The 27,250-nt window shown below is 41.9% G+C and overlaps 1 protein-coding gene across 4 annotated transcripts in view; it reads right to left on the reverse strand.

Moving 5' to 3' along the window:
- Positions 1 to 27,250, reverse strand: part of ube3c (ubiquitin protein ligase E3C) — a 155,745-nt gene that overhangs the window by 109,118 nt on the left and 19,377 nt on the right. For all 4 annotated transcript variants that reach the window (XM_059639642.1, XM_048563871.2, XM_048563877.2 and 1 more), the window contains exons 4-9: positions 25,140 to 25,214; positions 24,179 to 24,325; positions 23,440 to 23,555; positions 12,521 to 12,678; positions 10,768 to 10,930; positions 230 to 459 (exon numbers count right to left, since the gene is read on the reverse strand). In XM_059639642.1, the coding sequence (XP_059495625.1) occupies positions 230 to 459; positions 10,768 to 10,930; positions 12,521 to 12,678; positions 23,440 to 23,555; positions 24,179 to 24,325; positions 25,140 to 25,214 (889 nt within the window). The remainder of the gene's footprint in view (positions 1 to 229; positions 460 to 10,767; positions 10,931 to 12,520; positions 12,679 to 23,439; positions 23,556 to 24,178; positions 24,326 to 25,139; positions 25,215 to 27,250) is intronic.

Consider the following 27,250-nt stretch of genomic DNA (forward strand, 5'->3'; position numbering starts at 1 on the left):
TCAGCCACATGAAACTACCCATACACAGAAGGACGCAGCAATGTCACTTGGATAATGTACTGGTCCAAACTATTGCAATCTAAAGACAACAAAGTCTCAGCCAACAGGATATATTGCACTTGGAACATAAAAAAAATCAAATCACTAGATCACTCTAGGCAAGCACAGCATAAAATGCTTGCAAAGTGCTTCTTCAACAATTATACAAGTTGAAGGAAAAATATCATACCTATTTGCGATTCTCCAACAGCAAGAACAAAGTACAGAAGCCAAGGTGCCATGTCCTTGGTAAAAGTGAGTCCTATGGAAGAGGTCATGTTTGGTGTTAACAACGCACTCAAGAAAGACACATACGGAAAGGAAGCTCTTGCAGACAGCGCTGGAACAAGGAAGTTGTAGATCTGGTCTGTGAAGGGCGCAGTGAAAAACTCTTTCGCCAATGCAGCAAAAACCTGATGCCTGTATAGATACATACATTCAAGTTTTAGAAACTACAGTAAAATTAAGTTTGGCAGATAATAGAAACACCACATTGATGGGAAACAAGGGTGACATGTTCTAAAAGATCCACCCATTTTAAAATTACAATTAAAAAAAACTCAGATTTTTATCCTCCTGACCTAAGTAGTTCAGCGAAGAAACTCAATTTGTACCTAAACAAACTGGGTTAGAAAGGCTGCTGGGCCCAGATTGTAACAGATTTTCATGTACCCAAGTAATACGCTGAGAAATTTCTGCCTAATCTAGAGAGAATTCATGTTGGGGAGACCTCAGACCCACGGTGTGCTCCTCTTGTACAATCTGAGAAAGAAGGAACACTTCCAGTGACACTGACATGTGCAAGAAGTGTATCCAGCTACAGCTACTGGCTCACTGCTTTTCAGAGCTGGAGTTGCAGGTCAACTCACTGCGGAGCATCAGCAATGCCGGGAATATCATGGATAGCATGTTCAGCAGGTGGTCAGACCGCAAGTATTACACAGACAGAAAGGGAATGGCTGACCATCAAACAACGTAAAATGTTCAGGAAGGAAATGTTGTTTGTAATATACGTAAATGATTTGGAGGAAGGTATAGGTGGTCTGCTAAACAAGTTTGCAGAGGGCACGTAGATTGGTAGAGTAGCAGATAGTGAAGGGGACTGTCAGAGATTACAGCAGAATATAGATAGACTGGAGAGTTGGGCAGATAAATGGCAGATGGAGTTCAATCCGGGCAAACATGAGGTGATGCATTTTGGAAGATTTATTTCAAGAGTGAACGATACAGTAAATGGAAAAGTCCTGGGGAAAATTGATGTTCAGAGCGATCTGGGTGTTCAGGTCCATTGTTTCCTGAAGGTGGCAACACAGGTCAATAGAGTGGTCAACAAAGGCATACAGCATGCTTTCCTTCATCGGACGGGATATTGAAGGCAAGAGTTGGCAGGTCATGTTACAGTTGTATAAGACTTTGGTTCGGCCACATTTAGAGTACTGCATATAGTCCTGGTTGCCACATTACCAAAAGGATGTGGATGCTTTGGAAAGGGTGCATACGAGGTTCACCAGGATGTTGCCTGGTGGCGCTAGTCATGAAGAAAGGTTGAGAAGATTAGGATTATTTTCATTAGAAAGACGGAGATTGAGGTCGACAAAATCATGAGGGGTATAGACAAGGAGGATAGCAAGAAGCTATTTTCCCCACCCCCCTCCGCCACAGAGAGTGGGGGACTCAATTATTACGGTTCAAGAGTTCAAAGTGAGAGAAGGAATGTTTAAGGGAGTTGTGCATGGTAAGTTCTTTACGCAGAGGGTGGTGGGTGTCTGGAGCGCTTTGCCAGCGGAGGTGGTATATGCAGACACAATAGTGTCTTTTAAGATGTATCTGGACAGGTACATGGATGGGCAGGGAGCAAAGGGATACAGACCCTTAGAAAATAGATGGCAGGTTTAGACAGAGGATCTCAAATCGGCGCAGGCTTGGAGGATCGAAGAGCTGTTCCAGTGCTGTAATGTTCTTGGCTCTTTTGAGTGGCAGGCAGTGGAGTATCACAGGGACCAGTGCTTGAACCCAAGCTAATCAGGATATACCAAAATCCCTACACAGTGCGCAAAGAAGCTATTCTGTCCATTCAGTCTGCACCGACCCTCCAAAGAGGATCCCAAAAAGACCCAAATCCCCACCCCTTCTCCATAATTACTCATTTACAACGGCCAATCCATCTAACCTGCACATGTTTGGTCCGTGGGAGAAAACTGGAGCACCCAGAGGAAACCATAGACTTGGGGAGAACTTCCAAACTCCACAAGTTGCCCAAGGCTGGAATCGACCCCAGGTCCCTGGAGCTGACAGGCAGCAATGTTAACCACTGAGCTACTGCGAAGCCCCATTAATGGTTTACAGAAGGGAACTAAATGCAATATCATCAAGTTTGCAGATGATACAACCTGGGCGAGGGTGAACTATCACAAAGATACTTCAATGTGATTTGGACAAGTTGGGTGATTGGGCAAATGCACAGTAATAACAGTATGTGGGTATAACAGGAAGGCAGACTGGTGATAGATTTGGAAAGGGAGAGGTGCAACCAGGCCTGGGTGCCCTCTACACCAGTAACTGAAAGTAAACATGCAGTGCAGCAGGCAGTGACGAAGTCAAATGCTATATTATCAGCTAGCTGGCAGGAAACAGTAAGAATAAACGGGTCTTTTTCTAGATGTCAAGGTGTAACAAGTAGTATCCAACAGCAATCAATGCAAGGACTTAACCTTTACATATAGATAATGACCAAAGATAAAATAGCTAAATTTAAGACCAGAAGTCCATGAAATGTCACAGAAGTAGGCCATTTGGTCTGTTTCACCAATGAGATCACGGCTGATCTGATCACTGTCAACTCCACTTTGTTACCTCAGCACTGAATTTACTCAACGGCCCAGACTTGACAGATCTCTATGCTAAACAACGCCATGGATTCATGATTGTCAGAAGTTCTTCCTTACCTCTGCCTCAGATGGTCAAACACTTGAGGTTTTCATCTCTGGTCCTCTACTCTCTCACAGGGGAAACAGCCTTTCCCCACAACCCTGTCAAGTCTCTCAAAAATCTTGTGTTTCAATGAAGTTGTCCCTTATTCATCTAAACACAAATGTGCATAAGCCCAAACTATTCAACACCTCAACATAAGGCCTCCTCTAAACCTGGGATCAGCCCCATGTACATTCTTTTGACTGTCTCCAATACTAGAATATCTTTCCTTAGTTAAGCAGCCCAAAACTATTCCGAGTTATTCTAGCTGTGGTTTGATTTTTGCCTTGTCTAGTTTTAGCCAGACCTCTATTTTAGCTGGATTGGCATATCAAAACAAAGTCTATTTGCCTTCCTGATTACCTATTGAACTCAATGCTAGCTTTTTATGATTTAGGCAGAAATACAGTCTGCGGTCTTTTTCCACTCTCCAGCACAGCTGAGCGGGAGCAGACCGAGAAGCTAAGAGCTTCTGATTCTGACGGGGAGTGGGGTGGAACCGAAGGAGGAAGGCTGTGATTTGTTTAGCTAATAGGCAATCTGCTAAATTTGAATCTGCATTAAATTGAATCTTGTTAAATCCTCGGTCATAACCTGCATTCAGGTTGAGATAATAAGGAGAGATGTAAAAAAAAGTTCAAAAATTTAAATAAACTAAATTTAAAACTAAACTAAGAATAGGAGGGTCAGGTGATGTGCCGTTCCTGAATGATGTGGGATCTGCTGAACCCCGGCGTGCTTTCCGGTGACCACATCTGTACTAAATATTAGGGAGGTTGCTCGAGGAACTCAGAATTGATGAGGTGGGCTTGGAGCTTTGGACGTTGCCACACATGAGGAAGGGGGAAAAAGAGTTACCTGGATGCTGTGTTTCAGGAGACAGTCACACCCCTTTGACTAACTAACATGAATTCAGCCAGTAGTCAGGGACAGGAGGGTGTGGCTGTGAGTGAGACAGATAGAAGGATCCAGGCGACAGAGTTGCAGGAGCCTCAGCCCCTGTCCTTGTCCTTGTCCAACAGGTTCAAGAGTCTTGCTCCTTGTGTGGACAGGAATGGGGACTGAAGGGAGGATGAGCTGGGTGCAGGGAGACAGGAGAAAGGCAATTGTAATTGGGGATGGTATAGTTAGGGGCATAGACACTGTTCTCAGTGACTAGCATCGAAAGTCCCAACAATTGTGTTGTCTACCTGATGCTCAGGTTCAAGATCTCTCACCTGGGCTGCAATGGAACCTGCAATGGGAGGGAAAAGATCCAACTGTCGTGGTCCAAAAAGGGACCAATGACATAGATAAAACTAGGACAGAGGTTCTGCTAAGGGATTATGAAGAGCTAGGAGATAAATTTAAAAGCAGAATCAAAAAAGGTAATAATCTCTAGGTTACGACCTGAGCCTCGAGCTAATTGGCAGCATCAATAAGATTAAGCAGGTCAACGTGTGGTTTCAAGATTGGTGTGGGAAAAATTAGTCTGAATTCATAGGACATTGGCACCAGTACCGGGGAAGAAGGGCACTGTTCCAATGGGATGGTCTTCATCTGGATCATGCTCGCACCAGAGTCCTAGCGAATCACATACCTAGGGGTATAAACAAGGCTTTAAACTAAGTGGGGTGGGGTTTATTCATAGGGGAAATTAGAAAACCCAAATTAAAGGAGGAGGTAAGACTGCAGGTTAGCAATGTGGTGGATGGTTACCAGACGATCAAAGGGGAGGGGCTAAACAGATGATTGATAATTCCTCAGTGCATAAAGACAAAGAGTAGGGAAATTTACCAGTAGAATAAATTTAAAAGCTTTGTATCTAAATGCACAAAGCATCACAAAATTAATGAGTTAATGGCACAAACGGAAACAAAAGGGTATGATTTGGTTGTGATTACTGTGACATTGTTACAAGGAGACCAGGTCTAGGAATTGAATCCAAGTGTAATCAGCATTTCAGAAAGAAAGAAAAAGGTGGTAGTGTAGCTTTGCTGGTGAAAGAAGGGATCAGTGCTGCAATGAGAAATGACATAAGCACAGGAGATCAAGATGTAGGGTCAGGCTGGGAAGAAATAACAAACAGCAAAGGGGAGAAGTACATGATGGGGAGTAATCTATATGTTTCCAACAGTCATTCCACAGAGGGGCACACTATAAACTAGGAAATATTTGAAACTTGCAAGAAAGGTACAGCAATAATCAAGATAATAAAATGTGAGGCTGGATGAACACAGCAGGCCAAGCAGCATTTCAGGAGCACAAAAGCTGACGTTTCGGGCCTAGACCCTTGATCACAGCAATAATCATGTGTGATTTTAACACACATAGATCAGAACAATCACGCTGGCAAGGGTAGCCTGGAGGAAGAGTTCATGGAATGTATTTGATTGTTTCTTGGAACCAACCAGGGAGCAGGCTACTCTGGATTTGGTATTGGGTAATGAGAAGGCATTAATTCATGACATCATGGTTAAGGACCCTCTAGGGAGTGGTGACCATCATACGATAGAATTCAAAAACACCATTTGGGAGGTGGGGGGGGGGGGGGGGGGTGTGTGTGTGGTGAGAAAGTGGAGTCCCTTAGCAGTGTTCTGGAATAAAACAAAATGGAATTATATAGGCATGAGGTCAGATTTGGGCTGGATCGATTGAGCAGCAAGGCTAAAAAAGGTAAGACACCTGTCAAGCAGAGACAGAGATAACAAGGTATGGAGCTGGATGAACACAGCAGGTCAAGCAGGATCAGAGGAGCAGGAAGGCTGACATTTTGGGCCTAGACCTTTCTTCAGAAAATTCTGAAGGAGGGTCTAGGCCCGAAATGACAGCCTTCCTGCTCCTCTGATGCTGCTTGACCTGCTGTGTTCATCCAGTTCTACACTCGTTATCTGATTCTCCAGCATCTGCAGTTCCTACTATCTCGGAGATAAACAGTGACAGTTGTTTAATGAGCTGCTCAATTCCTCTCAACTAAAATATATCCCAGTGAGGAAGAAAGATGGCAAGGGGGCTAAAAAACATCGACGGCTAAACAAGTTCAAGGACAATATAAAGTCAAAAACTAAGGCATACCATATTTCAAAGGCCAGTGACAGGCTAGAAGATTGAGAAACTTTCAAACATAAAGTGATACTAAAAAGAAAGCCAAGATAAACTACGGAAGAAACTAGCCTAAAATATCAAAAAGAATAGCAAAACCTTCTATAGGTAAATAAAACGGAAGAGTCACGAAGGTAAATGTGGCCCCTTAGATGATGGGACCAGAGTGTTAATAGTGGGGACCACTGAAATGGTAGAGATGCTAAATCAATACTTGGCCTCAGTTTTCATGGTGGAGGACAGTAGTACCATTCCTATTAGAACTGACATGACTGAGGTAATACAAAGGGTAGAATTCAGAACAAACATGGATGGGGTAAAGGTACTCAGCAGACTAACAGGACTGAGGCCAGACTGATGGCCTACATCCTACAGTCTAAAAGGAAGTGGCGACGGAGATGGTGGATCCATTGGTTACAATATTCCAAAATTCCCTGGACATGGGTTAGGTTCCAGTGGATTGGAAAAATGCTAATTTAATACCCCTATTCAAAAAGGGAGGCAACACGTGGGAAATTACAGGCCAGTTAGCTTAACATCTGTTGTTGGGGAGGTGTTAGAATAAATTTGCAAGGAAGCAAACCAGGACACTTGGAAAGTCAAGATGCTATCCATCAGAATCAGCACGGCTTTATCAAAGACAAATCACGTTTGACTAATTTCCTAGACTTCTTCGAACATCTAACAAGCAAAGTGAATAACGGGGATCCTGTGGATATAATATATCTGGACTTCCGGAAGGCACCGCACAAACGATTTATTCACAAAGTTGGATCATGTGGGATTGGGGTAATTTATTAGCTTGGATTGGTGGCTGGCTGATGTACACAGAAGACAGTGTAAATTTTTTTTCTGGGTGGCAAGTAGTAACAAGTGGGGTGCCACAGGGTTTGGTCCTGGGACACCTATTTACAATCTACATTAACGACTTGGATACAGCAACTGAAGACTCTAGTCAAATTTGCACATGACAAAAATAGGCAGGACAGTAAATAGCAATGAGGAAATAAGAGCCTTACAAATGGATCAGATTAAGTTAGGAACATGGGCCAAAATTTGACAGATGGAGTTTAACATGGATAAGCATGAGGTCATGCATTTTGGTTAGCAAACAGGAAAAGCGATCTGCTATCTAAATGGGAAGACACTTCAGGATACTCTGGTACAGATGGATCTAGGTGTCCTGGTTCATGAGTCACAGAAAACTAGCATGCAGGTACAGCAGATAATAAAGGAAAGCAGATGGAATGTTGACTTTCCTAGCTAAAGGAATAGAATATAAAAAGGTAAGGAAGTATTATTGCAACTATACAAGGCATTGGGGAGATCGCACCTATAGTATTGTGCAGAGTTTTGGTTAGCTGATTTGAGGAAGGATATGGTGGCACTGAAGGCAGTGCAGTGGAGGTTCACTAGATTGATCCCAGAGATGAAGGGTTTGTCATATGAAGAGAGATTGAACAGTTTAGGTCTATACTCTCTAGAATTTAGAAGAATAAGGAGAGATCAAATTGAGGTATTCAAAATGATAAAAGAGGCACAGCGCTGATGCTCCCTCTTCTGGGGCATTCTAGGACGGAGGTCATAGTCTTAGGATAAGGGGTGACAAATCTAAAACAGAATTGAGAAACTATTTCTCCCAAAGGGTGGTAAATCTGTGGAACTGACTATCCCAAAGTGCAGTGGATGCTGGGACAGTGAGTAAATTTAAGGAGGAGTTAGACAGATTTTTAATTGGTTTGAAGAGTTATGGGTAGAGAAGCACATCAGCCATGATTGAATGATGGAGCAGAATGGCCTAATTCTGTCCCTATTTCTTATGAACTTATGAATTTAGATGCAAGAAAGATTGACATTTGGTAGTAGAACCGGTGCAGGCACAATGCACAGATACACCACCTTCTGCAGCCTAATTATTCCACAATTCAGTAATTTAAGTAATATTCAACATTTCTTCTTCTTGCCAAAGTGCATAACCTCACATTTTTCCACATTGTATTCCAACTGCCAAGTTTTGCACCTAACCTGTCTAAAACGCTCTGGTTTCCTTGCATCATCCTCAATGCTTGCCCTCCCACCTATTTTTGTCATATATAAACTTAGTGATAGTATATTCATTTCTGTCATCCAAGTTATTTAGATTATAAATAACATGGCTCCAGCACTGATCCCTGCACTATTCTACTTGCCACAGACTGCCATGCTGAAGACACCCTGTTCACCCCAACTCTGATCTCTGTCATGCAATCCTGTTTTGATACCTGAAACATCAGTTTTTCTGCTCCTAAGATGCTGCTTAGCCTGCTGTGTTCATCCAGCTCTATACCTTGTTATCTCGGATTGTCCAGCATCTGCAGTTCCTATTATTTTGATACTAACGTACTACCTCCAACAGCATGGACTCTAATTTTATTAAGTAGCCTTACCTGTGGTACGTTATCAAAATTCTATTGGAAATCAAAATATATTGCATCTGCTGGTTCACCTTTCTCTGTCCTGCTTATACTTCCTCAAAAGAACTGTAATAAATTTGTCAGGCATGACTTTCCCTTTGTTGATTATTCTGATGACTGAAAGACAGGTAGGAAACTAATTTGTGCAGAGGACATATTAACTTATCTACATGCCTGTGAAACCTTCAGTAGGTGGGCAAGATCTGACAAATGAAGTATAATGTGAGAAGCTAAAATTCTCCACTGTGTTAAGATGATTAAAAAAGAAGCCTATTATTACCATGGTGAGAGATTGCAGGGCTCAGGCACAGACAGATCTGGGTGCCCGAGAAAATGAATCATATAGTTTAATGCACAAGTACAGTTAGTAATCAGAAAGGCTAACAGACAGTATTTACTGCAAAAGAAGTTGAGTACAAAATTAGGGAGATTATGTTTCAGTTACATGGTGCAATGGCTGAGACCATACCTAGAATGGTTTTCACATCGCTGATCTTAAAGATTAAAGACATACGTAAATGCATTGGAAGCGGATTAGGGAATACTTACTACACTCATACCCAAAATGGGTACATTATCTTGTGGGAGGAAGTTGGACAGACTAAGCTGATATCTGGAGTTTAGAGAAGCAAGAGGCAACTTTATTGAGCTATGCAAGAACTGGAGCCATCTTGACAGGAAGGATGTGGAAAGGATGTTGTTTGGTGGGAGAATCCAGAACCTGGAGTCAATATCAACATCTCCTCTAAATTGCACAGCTGCTCGGAGGTTCCACACATGCCAGTTAGCATGTCAACTCATTGATCTCTGGTTCCAGAAGCTACTGCTGCACAGACCTTGGAGGTCTACACAAAAGAAGAACAGGGGGAAAGCACAGGTCACTCTTTAAAGATAAGGGCGGCCCACATAAAATAGAGACGTAGTAATTTTCTCAGAGGGTCGAGTGCCTTTGGAACTCTCCTCAAAAAGGAAATGGAACCAAAGTCTTTAATTTTTGAGTGTTACTGGAGTGACACCCATCCAGGGAAGTATAAAATATACCGGAATGTATGAATAAGAAGTATGAGAAGGCAGTTGACCCCTGGGGCCTGTTTCACTATTCAGAAGTATCAAGACTGATCTGACCAGTCCACAATCCCACCTACTCCCAATAACCTTTCATCCATTACTTATTGCAAATCTGTTGATCTTTGCCTTAAAAATATTCAAAGACTCTGGTTCCATTTCCTTTTGAGCAGTGTTCCAAAGGCACTCAACCCTCTGAGAAAATTACTACGTCTATTTTTTATGTGGGCCGCCCTTATCTCTAAAGAGTGACCCGTGCTTTCCCCCGTTCTTCTTTTGTGTAGACCTCCAAGGTCTGTTAAGTGTGCTTGGCTTGCATCCCATCTACCACTGAACATTCATTCACTCCAGTGTAACATTGTAGCAGCAGTGTGCAGCAACTAGAAAATCCACTGCAGCAACTCACCAAGGCTCTTTTCAAACCAATGACTTTTACCCCCTGGAAGATCAAGGGCAGCAGATACATGAAAACACACCAGGTGCAAGTTTTCCTTATAGTTGCAAGGCAGAGTGATCCGTGACTCAATCACCATTCTATCATTGGGACAAAATCCTGGACTGTCCATTTTAGCAACATTGTCAATGCATCCACAACGTATGGACTGCAGTGGTTCAGGAAGGCAACTGGATCACCACCTTCACAAAGTCAGTTGAGGGGTTAAAAAAATGCTGGTCTTTCCAACGATGTAATGAAAGAATTTTTAAAAATTTACTGTCTTACAGGATAAACTGATGCTAATGAAGTTAATGCATTGCTTGTTGTTACAGGTAAAATAGACGAAAACAAACTTATTAATAATTACCTCAATGGAAAGCATTCCAGCGATTAACAGTTGTGAAATTAAATGCACAGCATAATGGGAAATAAAAGCCACCAGTAGACAACTCTGTAAATTTAAATTTAAATGCAATTCACAAAAATGAAACAACATTACACATGATGGCAAATTGATTGTGTCATATTGAGACATACACTTGGAAAATATAGTCCATTATAACTGAGCAATTTTAAATTTACAGAGTTGTCTACTCTGTAGAGCATTACACTCCAATGTGCTGCTCTCTAGCAACATCCTCAAAATTTGTGATTCCAACTTGACTCAAATGGCCATCAAGTTGATTCTTTACTTGAAATTTTCACATTTGAACTTGTTCTTACCTTGAACCTTCTGGGCAGGAGGCATATTGAAAGTGCAGTGGTTTCAGGAAATTCTCCAACAGTGTAATTGCAAGTGGAACATGTGAAATTCGTGAAACATCAGAATATTCTAAACTTGATGGAAGCCTATGATTAATTAACATGTAAAGTGATTTGTAGTAACCTGCAAATAAATAAAAGATGCATTAACAGGTCTGGGGGTAAAAAAGATATTGCACAACTCTCTTTAATTTGTTAATAGGTACTAAATACTGGATTTCCCAAGAAATCTGTTACTGTCAACAATAAATAACAATACATGTATTATGTTGACGTCAGGTTCTGTGTCACTAGCCATTAAAACTCTTACCAAAGTTCTAATCCTTCCAGCATACTCAGCACACTTACAAGAAATTAAATGGGCAGTTGTTAATATATTGCCAATAGAGATGAGGTACAATTCAGCCCTAACGTTTTCTAATGAAACGGTTTAGTCATGATACTTAAAGCTCCATTTTTCCAAATCCAGGTTTATTTCCGACTGGAACAAAATGTAATTTAGGACTCAGTACAATAAATGCAATTCACAAAAATGAAACAACATTACACATGATGGCAAATTGATTGTTTCATATTGAGACATACACTTGGAAAATATAGTCCATTATAACTGAGCAATTTTAAATTTAGCTCCTTAAAAGGTACCCATGTGCAACCTCAATTATAACTAGTTCAAAAATCTAATCTTGCTCCTAGGAGCCTAAAATGTTTCAAGAGAATCATGACGACTCTTCTCGTTAGGGCTGGCCAATTCTGATTGCTATTATAAATATGGTTTGACAATTACAACAAGAAAATAAATGCACAGATTAGATAAAGGCTTCAGTAGACTGGGTTAAGAATGAAGAATCAAAATAAAGAACTAAAATGTAACTGTTACAAAATTGAGCTCCAATTATTGAAAGTTTGCTCACCAAGAAACACACTGGGAATTTGAACACAAAGGTAGGCATATCAAATCCATTAAAATTAGTTGGTGCCTATCCAAAAATGGATGTTAAACTGCACACCAAATGCTCGTTTTCATAAAATATACAATGTGCCCTGATGAGCAGTCCCTGTCAATTTCAAATATCTACTTCAAGATAATTCGTACATAATCTGGAAAGCACAGAGTGGAAAATAATCAATGGTTTAAAAGCTTCACAATAATGCTACCAATAGAAATTACTGTTATCGTGTCAATAATAACTTTCCAAAAATATGATCATTTAAAAGACATGAACATTTGCAGTATGATTTTGCTCAGTATGTATGGAAAGCAACTTAGAATATTCACCTTCGTAAATATCTGGGTTCTAACGTTCAAGAATAAATGTAGCCTAATTTGTGCAATTGAAATCTTATTTAGAAGAGCACATTTATAGATCAAATCTAGCATAATTGCGATTCTTTTTTAAAAAAGAAAAAATGGCATATTAATAATGTACAAGATACAACTCCAAATATGCAGGTCAGTATAAAAGCAAATTATAAACATGATAGATACCACAGATTAAATATAAATGATAATACTGGCATGTTTTGCTGCCGTAATGTAGATAACTCTGTATTCTATGGTTAAATGTTGAAAACCAAAACCGTACAGCAAGATTGAGTTACCAAAGTTCTTTTTATCATAGAAACTAATTACTTAAGCAAGAGGATACCAATTTTAGACATCTTTAAAACACATTATGAAAAGATTTCAATCATGTTATTAGAAGTCACTAACCTTTCTGAACCATGTAGTGCAATATTTGTTCAATCAACGATGCTACAATATTGGCATCCTGTACAATGGGCATATATGTTTTTTCTGAGGAAAAGGTCTCAATCATCCTCAAAGGCACAGTAACATTCAAACTTTCACTGTCACAGCTCTTCAGTAACCTATGAAATAAAAATAAGTCAGTTACTTGAGAAATTTAAAGTAATCAGAATTATTTTTAAAGTCTGTGTTTTGACCCAGCAACAGGAGTCGGCCACTGGACTTGTTTTCTCCTTTGAGGTCACAACTGCTCTGCATCCTCATTCCATATACCCACCTTCATTCAACATCCAATAATACCTTTGGTTGACAGGAACCTATCACTCAGATTCTCAAGTTATAAATCCATCAACTCCAACTTGTCAGAGGTATGAACTTCTAAACTACCAACTGCATTTCAAAGTATTTTCTATCATCACTCCTGAAAGCTTTAACTTACAGACAATGCCTTCTAGTCCTCGGTTTTGAAACAATACCAATAGTCTTGCAGCACCTTATTAATTTCCCCTCAATACCCAACAAGCCAAGATCAGATCCTTACTCTTTTCAATTTTAGGAAATTCAACACTAATTTGTGTAACCTCTTCCTGCAGCTCATTGGGGTGGCAAGGTGGCTCAGTGGTTAGCACTGCAGTCTCACAGTGCCAGGGACCTGGGTTTGAATCCATCCTTGGGCGACTGCCTGTGTGGAGTTTGCACATTCTCCCCATGTTTGCATGGGTTTCCTCCGGGTGCTCCGGTTTCCTCCCACAGTCCAAAAATGTGCAGGTTAGGTGGATTGGCCTTGCTAAATTGCCCATAGTATTCAGGGGTGTATGGGTTATAGGGGGATGGGTCTGGGTGGGATATATCAAGGGGCAGTGTGGACTTGTTGGGCCGAAGGGCCTGTTTCCACACTGTAGGGAATCAAATCTAATCTAAACCATTCTTGGTATAAAGTTTACCCTCAATTCACCATTGTCCTACCAGACAATAGAACTACTAGAATTAGAAAGATGCGATTGGTGGTTGTTTAAGCGGAGGGTCACTTTTATATCAGGTAAGGTTGAAAAGGTAGGACACCTTCAAGGTGATCTCAGCTGGATGCAGAATTGAACCCACTCTGTTAATGTTAACCTGCAATGCAAAACAACTCAGCTGTACCCTGCATTCCCCCAAGGCCGATAAATCACAGTCATATTCGCCAATACAGATCACAACACTTGAGGTCATCTAACTAGATCTTTTCAACAACGTTCATGCTTTGACTAATTGCTCCCCAATGTCAAATTCCATTTTGTTGCAGAATTAGACACTTCCCATTTTTGTCTGTGATAATGTAGCTGCATTTTAATTTGAAAGGTGCACATTGCCACATTGAACTACATGCAAAACTAAAGGGGTCTGCATTTCAATTATAGAACTTTGCCATGAAGATAGTCATGATTGAATGGTCTGGTGGCTAGAAGAGTGTCTGAAAACAATTAGCAATTCAAATGTATCAGCTGTACTGATATACAGAATTCATGACAAAGTCAACACTGTCTCTGTGATAAAATTGTTGTTGTGAAGCAACTTCTTTTAATCTGGTACTTAATTGTTAATAAGTGAGTCATCTTTTAAAAAGGAGCTACTTTTCATCAAAATTAAATTGTATAAAAGTTCAATATTTCCCTTCTGCTCTAAGCTCATGAATTAAAATCTACAATTAGTTTGAGTTAGGTCATGTTTTTCCTTTTGCTCATTACCTATGAGCATATAAAGAGTACATCCTGCTGTATTTTGACAGCCCTGCTTCACAAAACAGTTGTTTCTATGCACGTGGTCTCACAGCATTCTGAGAAGGTTTCAGGTATGAACTAGTTTTGTAATTTCTATACTTATTTTCATACTGGATAAAGTCCCACTGCACTCTTTTAACTGTTCATTTTTAGTTAAATCATACTAAATGCATGGAATGAGGTGCCAGAGCAAGTGACAGAAGCAGGTGCAATTACATCATTTAAAAGACATTTGGACAGGGAGATGGCTAGAAAAGGTTGAGGGGGATACAGGCCAAACGCAGGCAAATGGGACTAGTTCAGTTCAGGAGACCCAGTCAGCATGGACAAGTTGAGCTGAAGGGCCTGTTTCCATCCTGTATGACTATGACCAAGCATTGGCAAGTCCCTTCAAACTCGTGATCAGGTCTTTCAACTCAACCAATATGCATTTTGATAACAATACTATGGAATTTTAGTACCTACATAACACACAATGCGGGTGACCAGTTTCAAAATAATCAATGGCACCCAACAGCATATGGCTCTTATCTCAGAGAAGTGGATAAGGAAACTTCAAGAGCTATTGCATATTACAGGCCCCACGTTATCTTAGTGGAAACCCATTAATTTCCGCAACGGGACAAAGGAAATGCTTTCATGATGGCACTACGTAACAGGTGACTGACACCTACAAGTGACAACCATTCTAAAAGTATGGGAAGCTGAGGGGGGGGGGGGGGGGGGGGGGGGGAGATAAAAAAGGCAAAGCAGTAGGTCACTTGGCCTGTTATGGTTGCCTTGCTATTCAATATGATCAAGTGCCTTCTGTGTACCCTATCCCCATAACCCTGTATGTTACTGCTAACCAGAAACTTGCCACCTTAAACATGCCAAAAAGATTGAGCTTACACAAAGTCCTGTGGTACAGAATTACAGAAAGTTCACAACACGTTGTCAAGCATAACCTGTCTTTTACAAATCTGTGCTTGCTCTGTCTGATCAGCTAAATATTTCAACATTTTCAGTCATCCAATCTTCAATTACAGATTCCTGAAATATATCCTACCAAAAAAATTAGGCTTAATTATCTCCAATTTCTGAAATTTTCTCCTTCACCTTTCTTCAATAGCAAGGGTTAATTTTCCGACCGAAAGGAACAGACCCCACTGAAGGTAACTCTGACAACTAAGAGTATTTGAGAAGTTCTCATCTACTTCTATTAAGAGACTGAAAAACAAGCTATCTGGCCCAAAAAGATCTGTCCCTTCTCTATTATTTTAATGTCCTATTAAATGGCATTAATTATAAAAACTTGTAAGAATGATAATTTATCCTCAGCATTATTACATTTTGCCATCAAAAGACTTTTAGGAGCTAAGAAATAAACAATGATCAGTTAATCCATTAAAAGTGATGGCTTTCTCCAAAGGGAATTGATTTGCAGCTTCAAAGTAGTTTAAGGCACCAACAATCCATCAACCCAAGGATCAAATTTCAAGTGTGAAACTGGATGACAATGAATAAGTGGGCTGCTCAGACCCAAAACGTCAGTTTTCCTGCTCCTCTGAAGCTGCTTGGCCTCCTGCGTTCATCCAGCTCTGCACCTTGTTATCTTGGATTCTCCAGCATCTGCAGTTCCTATTATCTCTATGGCAGGATAGCATTTGGTTTAGAAGGAAACTTGCAGGTGCAGGTGTTCCCACGTAGCTGCAGCTCTTGTCCTTCTAGGTGATAGAGGTCAATGCTGTCTTGCTAAGTTGCTTCTGTGCATTAGTAGATACGATATACTATTGCCACTGCAAATCGATGTTTAAGGTATTGGACAGGGTGCCAATCAAGTAGGCTACTCCATCATAGATGGTGTCAATGTTCCAGAGTGCTGCTGGAGCTGCACTCATCCAGGCAAGTGTGAAGTACTCCATTACACTTCTGACTTGTGCCTTGTAGATGGTGAACAGGCTTTGGAGATCAGGAATGGAACTATTTCCCATGGAATGCTCAGTCTCTGATCTGCTCTTAAAGCCACATATGGCTGGTTCAGCTCAGTTTCTGGTCAATTACATCTCATGAAGTTGATAGTGAGAGATTCAGTGACATTAATGCTGTTCCAATGTCCAGGAGCTTAACTTCTCTCTTGTTGGTGATGACAATAACCCGGTACTCATGTGGCATGAATGTCGTCAAGGTCTGGCTGCATATGGAGACAGACTAATTACGTACGTAAATGTTGCTGAATGTCACCTGTTTAATTCAACCAACATCCCACTTCTGACTTGAAATGAAGGGATGATCATTAATGAAGTGGCTGAAAATGGATGCTGAGGAACTCTTGTGATGTCCTGCAGCTGAGATGATGGACTTCCAACAAATACATCAATCTTTTTTGCATTAAATACAGCACCAACCACCAGAGAGCTTGGCTCCAATTCCCATTGATTCTAAATTTACACAGGCTCCTTGTTACTGCATTCAGCCAAATGTTGCTTTGGTGTCAAGGTTTGTCACTTTCACCACTTCCGGAGTATTGCTTTTGTGTCCTCATTTGCATCCAGGTTGTAATGAGTTAAGGAACCGAGTAGTTCTGGCAGAAGCCAGTCTGAGGATAAAGTGAGTGAGGCATTGCTAAGGATGCATTGCTTGATAGCATTGTTAACAACATCCTCTATCACTCTGCTGGTCAAAAATTATGAACAGTTCTAATCCCCATTTTTAAAACAAGGAATTGAGGCAGAGAAGCTAAAATAAAAGAACACAAAATTATACAGCATGATGTCGTATCAGTAATTAGCAACTCCTAAGAGATAACTAGGCTAAACGGGAAATATATCATGTTTTTTTCAACACTCAATCCTTAGCAGTATTGCTAGGTCATGGAGAGCCACCTTCCTGAATCACTATCATTGATACAACGGGAGTACACTCACAGGGAAGAAGTTCCTGGATATTGACCCAGCAGAGAAAAAGCATAAATTGGTTCCACTGAGACCATAAGATGTAGGAGCAGAATTAGGCAATGTGGCCCACCAGGTCTGCTCCACTCTTAAGGCTAATATATTTCAGAAGTCTCTTCTCCTGCCTGCTTGCTGCAACCCTTCATCCTTTTACTAATCAAGAACCTATCCCTGTCTTGAACACCTTCAATGATTTGGCCTCCACAGCAGCAATGAGTTCCACAGACTCACCACCCCTCACTGAAGAATTTTCCATTCATCTCAATTCTAAAGAGTCATCCCTTCACTGAGGCTGTGCCCTTGGGTCCTAGTCTCTTCTACTAGTGGAAACATCTTCTCCACGTCCACTCTATCCAGGCCCCTCTGTTCTGGAAGTTTCAATCAGATTCCCCCTAAACATTCTGAACTCTGAGTACAGACCAAAGACAAGATGGTGCATGACTTTAAGAGAAACATTGCAGGTGGTGGTGCTCCACATATCTGTAGCTCTTGTTCTTCTGCATGGGTTCCAATGTGGACGTTTGTGTATTCCAACAGTCCCTTCCATGATGCCAATGGAAGCTGCTGCTTCTTCGTATAGCCATGAATGGCAGCAATTCAGTGAAAGAGGCTAGACAAAGTAGGGTCCAAAAAGTTGTCAATAGTAAAACAGACAAAAAAAGGCAGTGCACTTCAATGACTGCAGCAACGAGGTGGCATCAAGGAGCCCGAGCAAAACTGGAACCAATGTCTATTGGGTCCAAACAGTCCGCTGCTTTAAGTCATACCCAACACATAGGATGATGATTCTGGTTGTTTGAGGTCAGTCATCAGCACCAGGACATCTCTGCAACAGTTTCTCAGGGTAGTGTCCTTGCCCAACCATTTTTAACCCCTTTGTTAATGACCTACTTTCCATCTTAAGGGCAGACATGGGGATGAAAGGCTACGGTTGCACGATAATCAGCAACATTCATGAAGCAGATACTGAAGCAGCCCATATTCAAATACAACAAGATCTGGTCAATAGCCAAGCTTGAGCTGACAAGTGGCAAGTAACATGTGTTATAAATACCAGACAGTGACCATCTCCCACAATGACAATTTCACCACCACCCCTTGACGTTCAATGGTATTACAATTACTGCATCCCCCACCATCCTCCTCCTGGGGGTTAGCATTGACGAGAAACTCAACAGGACTCGGCACATAAGCACAGTGGCTACAAGAGTCGATCAGAGTCTAAGAGTACTCACCTCTTGACTTGCCAAAGCCTGTCCACCATCTACAAGGCACAAGTCAAAATGGAACAGTCCTCACTAACTGGGTGGGTGCATGCAGCTCCCACAACACAAGCAGCTTGACACCAACCAGGACAATAGAGCCAGCTTGAATGGCGTCACATTCTCACCCTCCACTAACGCTCAGTACTCATTACAGTTACTATCTACAAGATGCACTGCAGAAATTCAAAGATCCTTAGACAAGACCTTCCAAACCCACACCAATTTCCATCGAGTAGGACAAGGGCAGCAGAACTCCCTGCCTAAGGGCATTATGGGACAACCAACAGCACAAGAATTGCAGTGAATCATGAAGACAGCTCACCACCACCACCTTCAAAGGGCAACTACGGATGGGCAATAAATGCTGGCCAGCCAGTGATGTCCATCCCCTATGACAGAGTTTTAATAAGGTGGTTGAACTGCAGTGACTGAAACATGATTGAAATCTGACTATCAACCTGTCAAAATTGCGCAGTCAATGAGAACCACTTGGGCTTCCAAATATGAAATCAAGATAGGCTCAATCTTCTACTGGGGTCCATCAGTCAAGTCTTGTAGATACACAGGATTGGCAACAGCAGAGCTGTGGACCTAAATCTACACACAGGCAACAGATGCATTAAGGGCACTGGACACCTGTGTCTTTGGGCAGCAGCATCTTGGAATGAGCTGTACTTGTCAAAATGCCCTCTGCTCACCTCAAATGGGGATGAATCTAAAAAGGTGTTCTAAAACTAGGATGCCTCTCCTTCTAGCTGGAGGAGGAGAGACAAGGTGGTCCAAAAGGTGATAACCACCACTGTGGTCAAAAAAAAACATAATAAGCAACTTGGAAACGTAGAACACTCATTAATATCAGAGTCAGAGTCAATACAGCCGAGATGGACCAGTTGGTCCAAAATGACCATGCTGACAAAGTTTCCCAAATTAAACTACTCCACAGTCTCCAAGACTAACCCACCTGGAACAAAGTACTGCATCCTTATTTCACTAGCTTTCAATGACATCCCCACCCTCAGCCAAACCCTGTCTTTGTGATATAGCAGAAGGAAAAGGTGGGAGATGACCTACAAAGTAGTAGAGATGACAGGTTTAGCATGTCCTAATGAAATCCCCATAACATAGGTCAACATGGCACTGCTCCAATATTGGCAAAAATCAAACTTTTGAGTGTAATCAGAATGCAGACCTTGTAAGATCTGTGGGTTATTGATTTGAGAGTACAGAAACAAAGGTGACAAAAGCCCTAAAACACAAGGAAAAATGACCCCAAACAAAGATTGTTATATCCAATCCCGAACAACATTCCACAGTTGGATCAGCAAAAGCTTTATAATGTGTCATTGTTACAAAATAAAGAAGCAGTGATTCAGCCCACTAGGTCCGCTGTGCCAATGAGATTATGGCTGATATTATGAATCCGACCTACATTTTTCTAACCTATTCCCATAATCTTCAATTCCCTTATGGATTAAAAAATCTATGTACCGCAGTTTTGAAAACACAATGACCCAGTCTCGAACACCCTCAAGGGCAAAGGATTCCAGGTTCACTACCCTCTAAGAAGAAATTTCTCATCACCTACCTTAACAACCCCTCACACTCTTGAAGGTATGCTGTCTGGTCTGGCTTTCTCTTAGCGTTTACCATGTCAACCAAAGGATCTTGTACTTTTCAAGGAGGTCTCCTCTCATATTGCTAAACTCCAACCTACACAATATGTCGACATAAGAGTGCCTTACATACCCAGATTCAACTTAGTGACACTTCTATGGACTGCTTCCAATACCAGTATATCCTTCTTAGATTAAGGGGACCAAAACTGTTCACAGTACTCCAGCTGTGGTCAAACTAGTACCTTGTGCAATCCCCTATTTTTATACTTCATTCCCTTTGAATGGAAGGGGAACACTCCATCTACCATCCCTGTTACCTGCTGAACCTGTATGCTAACTTTTTGTGACTCACCATTCAAATATTGTTCTGTTCTCCTTATTTTTCCTGAAGGACATAATGTTATAATTTTCCCATATTATATTCCTTAATTTTCTGGATAGCCACAAAATACATGGTAAGGGGAGGCACTCCAAAACGAAAGAAGTAGATCAATAATTTTGTTTGTTTAATTTCAAAGTTTAAGGCAACGCAGCAACTTGTACTTGTTCTATATATAGCTGACTAAAACTGCAGGGAAGCATCTACAAGAAGCAAAGTGTTGCATCATCAAGCAGCACTTTGGCTCAGTGGTTAGCATTACTGCCTCACAGTGCCAAGGACATAGGTTCAATTCCAGCCTCTGGCAACTGTCTGTGTGGAGTTTGCACATTCTTCCAGTGTCCGCATGGGTTTCCTCCGGGTGCTCCAGTTTCCTCCCACAGTCCAAAGATGTGCAGAGTAGGTGGATTGGCCATGCTAAATTGCTCGTAGTGCCCAGGGATGTTTAGGTTAGGTGGGTTAGACAAGGGAATTGAAGGGGTAGGAGAAAGGGTCTGAGTGGCATGCTCTTCAGAGGGGCAGTTTAGACTTCTTGGGCCAAGTGACCTGTTTCCACACTGTAGGGGTTCTATGATTCAATTATTCTATGATGACGTTCCCACCCTCATTGAATTAGTTCTTCATTGATTCCCTTGCCCAAGGGTGCTCATCATATCAGTGCAACAATGACGAATGCAAATTTGCCAGCACAGCAAAAACATGACACTGCTGTAACAACATGGATATAAAACTTCCTAACACGTCCATATAAAAACTCTTCGCCTGCCATTTTAAACGGTAACATTTCTATTTAAGTTGCAAGTGACATAAGAAGAAAAGTTAAGAATTTAGAGATAATGGGAACTGCAGATGCTGGAGAATTCCAAGATAATAAAATGTCAGGCTGGATGAACACAGTAGGCCAAGCAGCATCTCAGGAGCACAAAAGCTGACGTTTCGGGCCTAGACCCTTCATCAGAGAGGGGGATGGGGAGAGGGAACTGGAATAAATAGGGAGAGAGGGGGAGGCAGACCGAAGATGGAGAGTAAAGAAGATAGGTGGAGAGAGTATAGGTGGGGAGGTAGGGAGGGGATAGGTCAGTCCAGGGAAGACGGACAGGTCAAGGAAGTGGGATGAGGTTAGTAGGTAGATGGGGGTGCGGCTTGGGGTGGGAGGAAGGGATGGGTGAGAGGAAGAATCGGTTAGGGAGGCAGAGACAGGTTGGACTGGTTTTGGGATGCAGTGGGTGGGGGGGGAAGAGCTGGGCTGGTTGTGTGATGCAGTGGGGGGAGGGGACGAACTGGGCTGGTTTAGGGATGCAGTTGGGGAAGGGGAGATTTTGAAACTGGTGAAGTCCACATTGATACCATTAGGCTGCAGGGTTCCCAGGCGGAATATGAGTTGCTGTTCCTGCAACCTTCGGGTGGCATCATTGTGGCACTGCAGGAGGCCCATGATGGACATGTCATCTAAAGAATGGGAGGGGGAGTGGAAATGGTTTGCGACTGGGAGGTGCAGTTGTTTGTTGCGAACTGAGCGGAGGTGTTCTGCAAAGCGGTCTCCAAGCCTCCGCTTGGTTTCCCCAATGTAGAGGAAGCCACGCCGGGTACAGTGGATGCAGTATACCACATTGGCAGATGTGCAGGTGAACCTCTGCTTAATGTGGAATGTCATCTTGGGGCCTGGGATAGGGGTGAGGGAGGTGGTGTGGGGGCAAGTGTAGCATTTCCTGCGGTTGCAGGGGAAGGTGCCGGGTGTGGTGGGGTTGGAGGGGAGTGTGGAGCAAACAAGGGAGTCACGGAGAGAGTGGTCTCTCCGGAAAGCAGACAAGGGTGGGGATGGAAAAATGTCTTGGGTGGTGGGATCGGATTGTAAATGGCGGAAGTGTCGGAGGATGATGCGTTGTATTCGGAGGTTGGTGGGGTGGTGTGAGAGAACGAGGGGGATCCTCTTTGGGCGGTTGTGGCGGGGGCGGGGTGTGAGGGATGTGTTGTGGGAAATACGGGAGACGCGGTCAAGGGTGTTCTCGATCACTGTTGGGGGGAGTTGCGGTCGTTGAAGAATTTGGACATCTGGGATGTGCGGGAGTGGAATGCCTTATCGTGGGAGCAGATGCGGCGGAGGCGGAGGAATTGGGAATAGGGGATGGAATTTTTGCAGGAGGGTGGGTGGGAGGAGGTGTATTCTAGGTAGCTGTAGGAGTCGTTGGGCTTGAAATGGACATCACTCACAAGCTGGTTGCCTGAGATGGAGACTGAGAGGTCCAGGAAGGTGAGGAATGTGCTGGGGATGGCCCAGGTGAACTGAAGGTTGGGGTGGAAGGTGTTGGTGAAGTGGATGAACTGTTCGAGCTCCTCTGGGGAGCAAGAGGCGGCGCCGATACAGTCATCAATGTAACGGAGGAAGAGGTGGGGTTTGGGGCCTGTGTAGGTGCGGAAGAGGGACTGTTCCACGTAACCTACAAAGAGGCAGGCATAGCTGGGGCCCATGCGGGTGCCCATGGCCACCCCCTTAGTCCGTAGGAAGTGGGAGGAGTCAAAAGAGAAGTTGTCGAGGGTGAGGACGAGTTCAGCTAGGCGGATGAGGATGTCGGTGGAGGGGGACTGCTCGGGCCTGCGGGACAGGAAGAAGCGGAGGGCCTTGAGGCCATCTGCATGCGGAATGCAGGTGTATAGGGACTGGACGTCCATGGTGAAGATGAGGTGTTGGGGGCCAGGGAATTGGAAGTCCTGGAGGAGGTGGAGGGCGTGGGTGGTGTCACAGACGGAGGTGGGGAGTTCCTGGACCAAAGGGGAGAAAATGGAGTCCAGATATGTGGAGATGAGAATTTAGACTTGTTTCCACAAAAGCACCTCACAGTTATAAAGAACGCCAGCTCTTTCAAGTTCTTAATTGTAATAGCATTCAGATCACTCATCATAGTTTGAGTCTGCCATAAAAAACAACTTACCTGCAACATAAACCCAATAAACGTTTTATTTGATATAAACATATGTGTTTGTTAGAATCAGCTAACTGGTGCACATATTGAGTACTATGTTTAACCAAGTTTTGACAAATCCATGTCTGAAACAAAGAAGGAAAACCCAAGTTAATTTAGATCTTGCAGAGATTTGAAATGAAAATAAAATACCAGTCTTACTGTGATGCCTGACACAATTTCCAATACAATATCAGGCTCAGGTTCATTCACACGAGCAAAGAAAGATGATTGAGTTCATCACATCTACAGACAAGGATACCAATGAGACTGCTGAACAAAGTACAGAAACCATATCATAAATCAATTCATGCTCTTCCCATTGCCAGCATAGTTCCCCCAATTGATAATTGTTTAAGGGGAAAAAAAACACCTTGAAAAAGATTTTTATGAACTAGAAGAGAATATTAATTTACAAAAAAGTCCACACATTTAGTGACCCAAAAGTACTCCATTGTTTCTGGTTTAGAACAGTTTAAACACAGTAAAGCTACTCAAAAGCGAATGCTGAGTATTTGATGCAGTAAATTCTACTATCACAGGTATACTGTTATTCCATGAAGTTTCACTGGAACAGTCTGAAAGCAGGATGATCTAGCCATCTAAAACAACAGATGCATTACTTGCATTTTTGACTGGGAATCAAGGCCTGCTCTGAACATTTTTTTGAGCTAATAAGGAATTGATTGCAACGGTAAACTTTTCTTACCAATCTGTCCAAATCTTCATTTTGTTTGTAAAAAAATAGGAGTTTTCTTATTAAAACAGTCAAGTTATGCCCATCACTGATAGAAAAATTTCCTCCTAGTTGGGTTAAGGAAACATAATCATCGAAGTCGCTTCGCTGAATCATATGCTGCAAAGGAAATAAAACAAATCAAAACTGAATTTTTGACATTACTGTTTACTCAGTATTGTTTTAGCATCAGTCTCAGTGTATCTGATCAATATTCAAAACATTTCCTTCTTTCCAACATCCAAATATCATCCCTTCAAATGAGTTACAATCCTTCCTTAAAATGGGCTTCCACATCTTTAAAAACCACTGAAAAAATTAACAAACTTTAAAAGGTTTCTTTTCAAGAAACACTGAACAAACCTGAAAGAGGACTGCTTAACACAATAGTCACAGGACTGCTGATTGCAAATAAATCTAACAAGGTGATTAAAGCAATAACAGAAAATGCTAGATACAGTCAACAAGTCTGATAGCAACTATACAGCACGTGCAAGAATGAACGCGCACAAAAAAGACAGAAAGGAAGAAGGAAAAAAAGGAAGGAAAGAAAGGACATACAGATTTTTAAATCAAAATTCAATGACCTTGAATTCTGGTGGTTGGCCAATGATCTAAAACTTGAACTATTTCCTCTGTCGATGCTGCAGACATCTCGAACATATCTAGCATTTTCTTTTATTTCAGATATCCAGCAACCAGTTTTGCTACTGTGTGATTCACATGGGTGTTAAACAGCATAATTTCATGGTAGAAATGTTTCAAAAGAAATATTAGAGTTGAATCAAACATTTTCTTTTCCTGCCTGATAAGCACCCTCATTCAGTGCATAGAAGTACCTCTGCTAAAAATATCCAATGCTCTCAAATGAGCCCTTCTTCAGTTTCAGTCCTATCCAAACACTTGGCAATTTTAATAAATTTCTGTAACCTACTTGTTGTTTCCTGTCCCTATATCCCCTTAGGAAGGACTGAATAATAACTGCGTTCCTTTGCCGTCGTCTTTCTTCCTAAAGAGAAGAAATAAGTGTTTAACAAGCATGTCCTATAAATTTTGCTTCGTTATATTTCCTCAGTACTCAATTCTTGAACAACAGATTTAGCTTCATCCACGTAAGTGGGACCACACCTTGCCATTAAAGCACTGCAGTACTATCATATTAACCAGCAAACATTGTGGAATGAATTAATGAAAATCTATCAGCACATGTATGTACATTGACACACAAGTTTAAAAGTGTAAAATACAACATCATATATCCATTCACCTCCTTTCAGCTCTTCGGTGTGGGGATAAGTACACCTTGTGCTCTGTATCCTTTAGAAACACCCAATTTTACAGTTGTTTTCCATTCTAGTTCCTGCTCAAGAAAAACAAAACCTGTCCTTTTCAATTGCACTGACTAACGCTGCAGCACATCCATGGGAAGTCACTTGGAACGTACAGTGATGCACATCTACAAAAAACATCCTGGGAAACCTGGGTGAGTGGGATGGACAGACAGGGACAGGGTCGCATCTTAAAATGAACTTTGGAGACTGAAGTAAATCTGCTACTCCTTGGCCAATTGGCCCATCTGATCCAGATCCTGGTGCACTCTGAGGTAACCTTCTTCACTGCCCACTACAGCTTCAATTTTGGTGTCATCTGCAAAACCTCTACTTTAATAATATCCATCTATCCAGGAAGAGAGTCTCAATGACTCATGACCCTCAAAACATTTCAGTTATTTCAAATTGCTCAATGACCTCACCCCCTCCACATCAAGTTCCTCCACCAACCATCCGAGATATCCGAACTCCGCTAATTCTTTCTTCTTGAGCATCTCAATTTTCAAATTTCACCATGCGTGATCATGCTTCAACTGCTAAAGCCATAAATCTGAAAGGCCCACTCCATCTCATTCCCGTTTTCAGATGTTCATTAATTCTAGCTCCTCCATCAAGCCACGGCCATTAAACAGCATGTCCTTGATATATAAGAACGTATATAAGAACAACCAGGAGCAGTATACCATTTAGGCCCTGAAGTCTGCTCTGTCAATCAAAATTATGGTTGTTCTTAAACCACTTGATCACCTTAGAGACATGGAGATCTATAGCACAGAGAAAGGGCCTTCAGCCCACTGTGTCCACATTAGTCACAAACTACCACCTAACTATTCTAAGCCTATTTTTCAGCATTTGGGGCATAGGCTTATGCGCCTTGGCACAGCAACTACACATCTAAATACTTAATGCTAAGATGGTTTCTGCCTCTAAGGCCCTTTTGACCCTTCCTTCATATCTATGCTCATGGTCATTGATCCCTCCATCAAGAGCAAATGTGCCTTATCTATCCGACACCCCTCAATTTTGAACATGTCCCCTCTCAATCTCCTCTGCTCCAAGAAAAACAATCCCAGTCAGTCCAATTTCTCTCCATAACTGAAATTGTCCAACCCAGACAACAACTTGGCAAGTGTCGTCTCCACCCTTTCTACTGCTATCACATCCTTCCTAAAATCTGGATTCCAGCTGTGGCCTAACAAACATTAATTGCCCATATAACCTCCCTGCTTTAAACTCCAAGCCTCAGCTGATGAAGGCAAGTGTACCATATGCCTTCTCAACCACTTTATCCACCTGTCCTGATGTTCCTATGGTCAATATTATGGTATTAATTCAAAAGGACAGCTAGCAAAAGCGAGCACTAAAGTACACTTATAAGAAGGCACTATTCAATGGAGAAATGTGACAAATTTAAGTACAGCAGTGAAGACTACTGGAAGATATATAAGCCGGATTAAGTACACAATGAAAAGTAGGGGGTGAAGGCAATGGATTGAGAAACGTTGAAAGGTGGAAATCCGAAAAGCACACAGAATAAGTTCAACCAGTGAGCGGGTACAGCAATAAACAGGTCTCTTGAACGAGATCATGAACTGTTAAAAGAAATCCTATTAATAGGAGGGAAAGTCAAACAGTAACAATCCCAAAGTAGGAGAAAAAACAAGAAAGTGGGTTTGGTTTAGCAGCAACAAGAAATCTATCAGGATATCAACAG

This window comes from Stegostoma tigrinum, chromosome 2 (assembly GCF_030684315.1).
Source record: "Stegostoma tigrinum isolate sSteTig4 chromosome 2, sSteTig4.hap1, whole genome shotgun sequence".
NCBI lineage: Eukaryota > Metazoa > Chordata > Chondrichthyes > Orectolobiformes > Stegostomatidae > Stegostoma > Stegostoma tigrinum.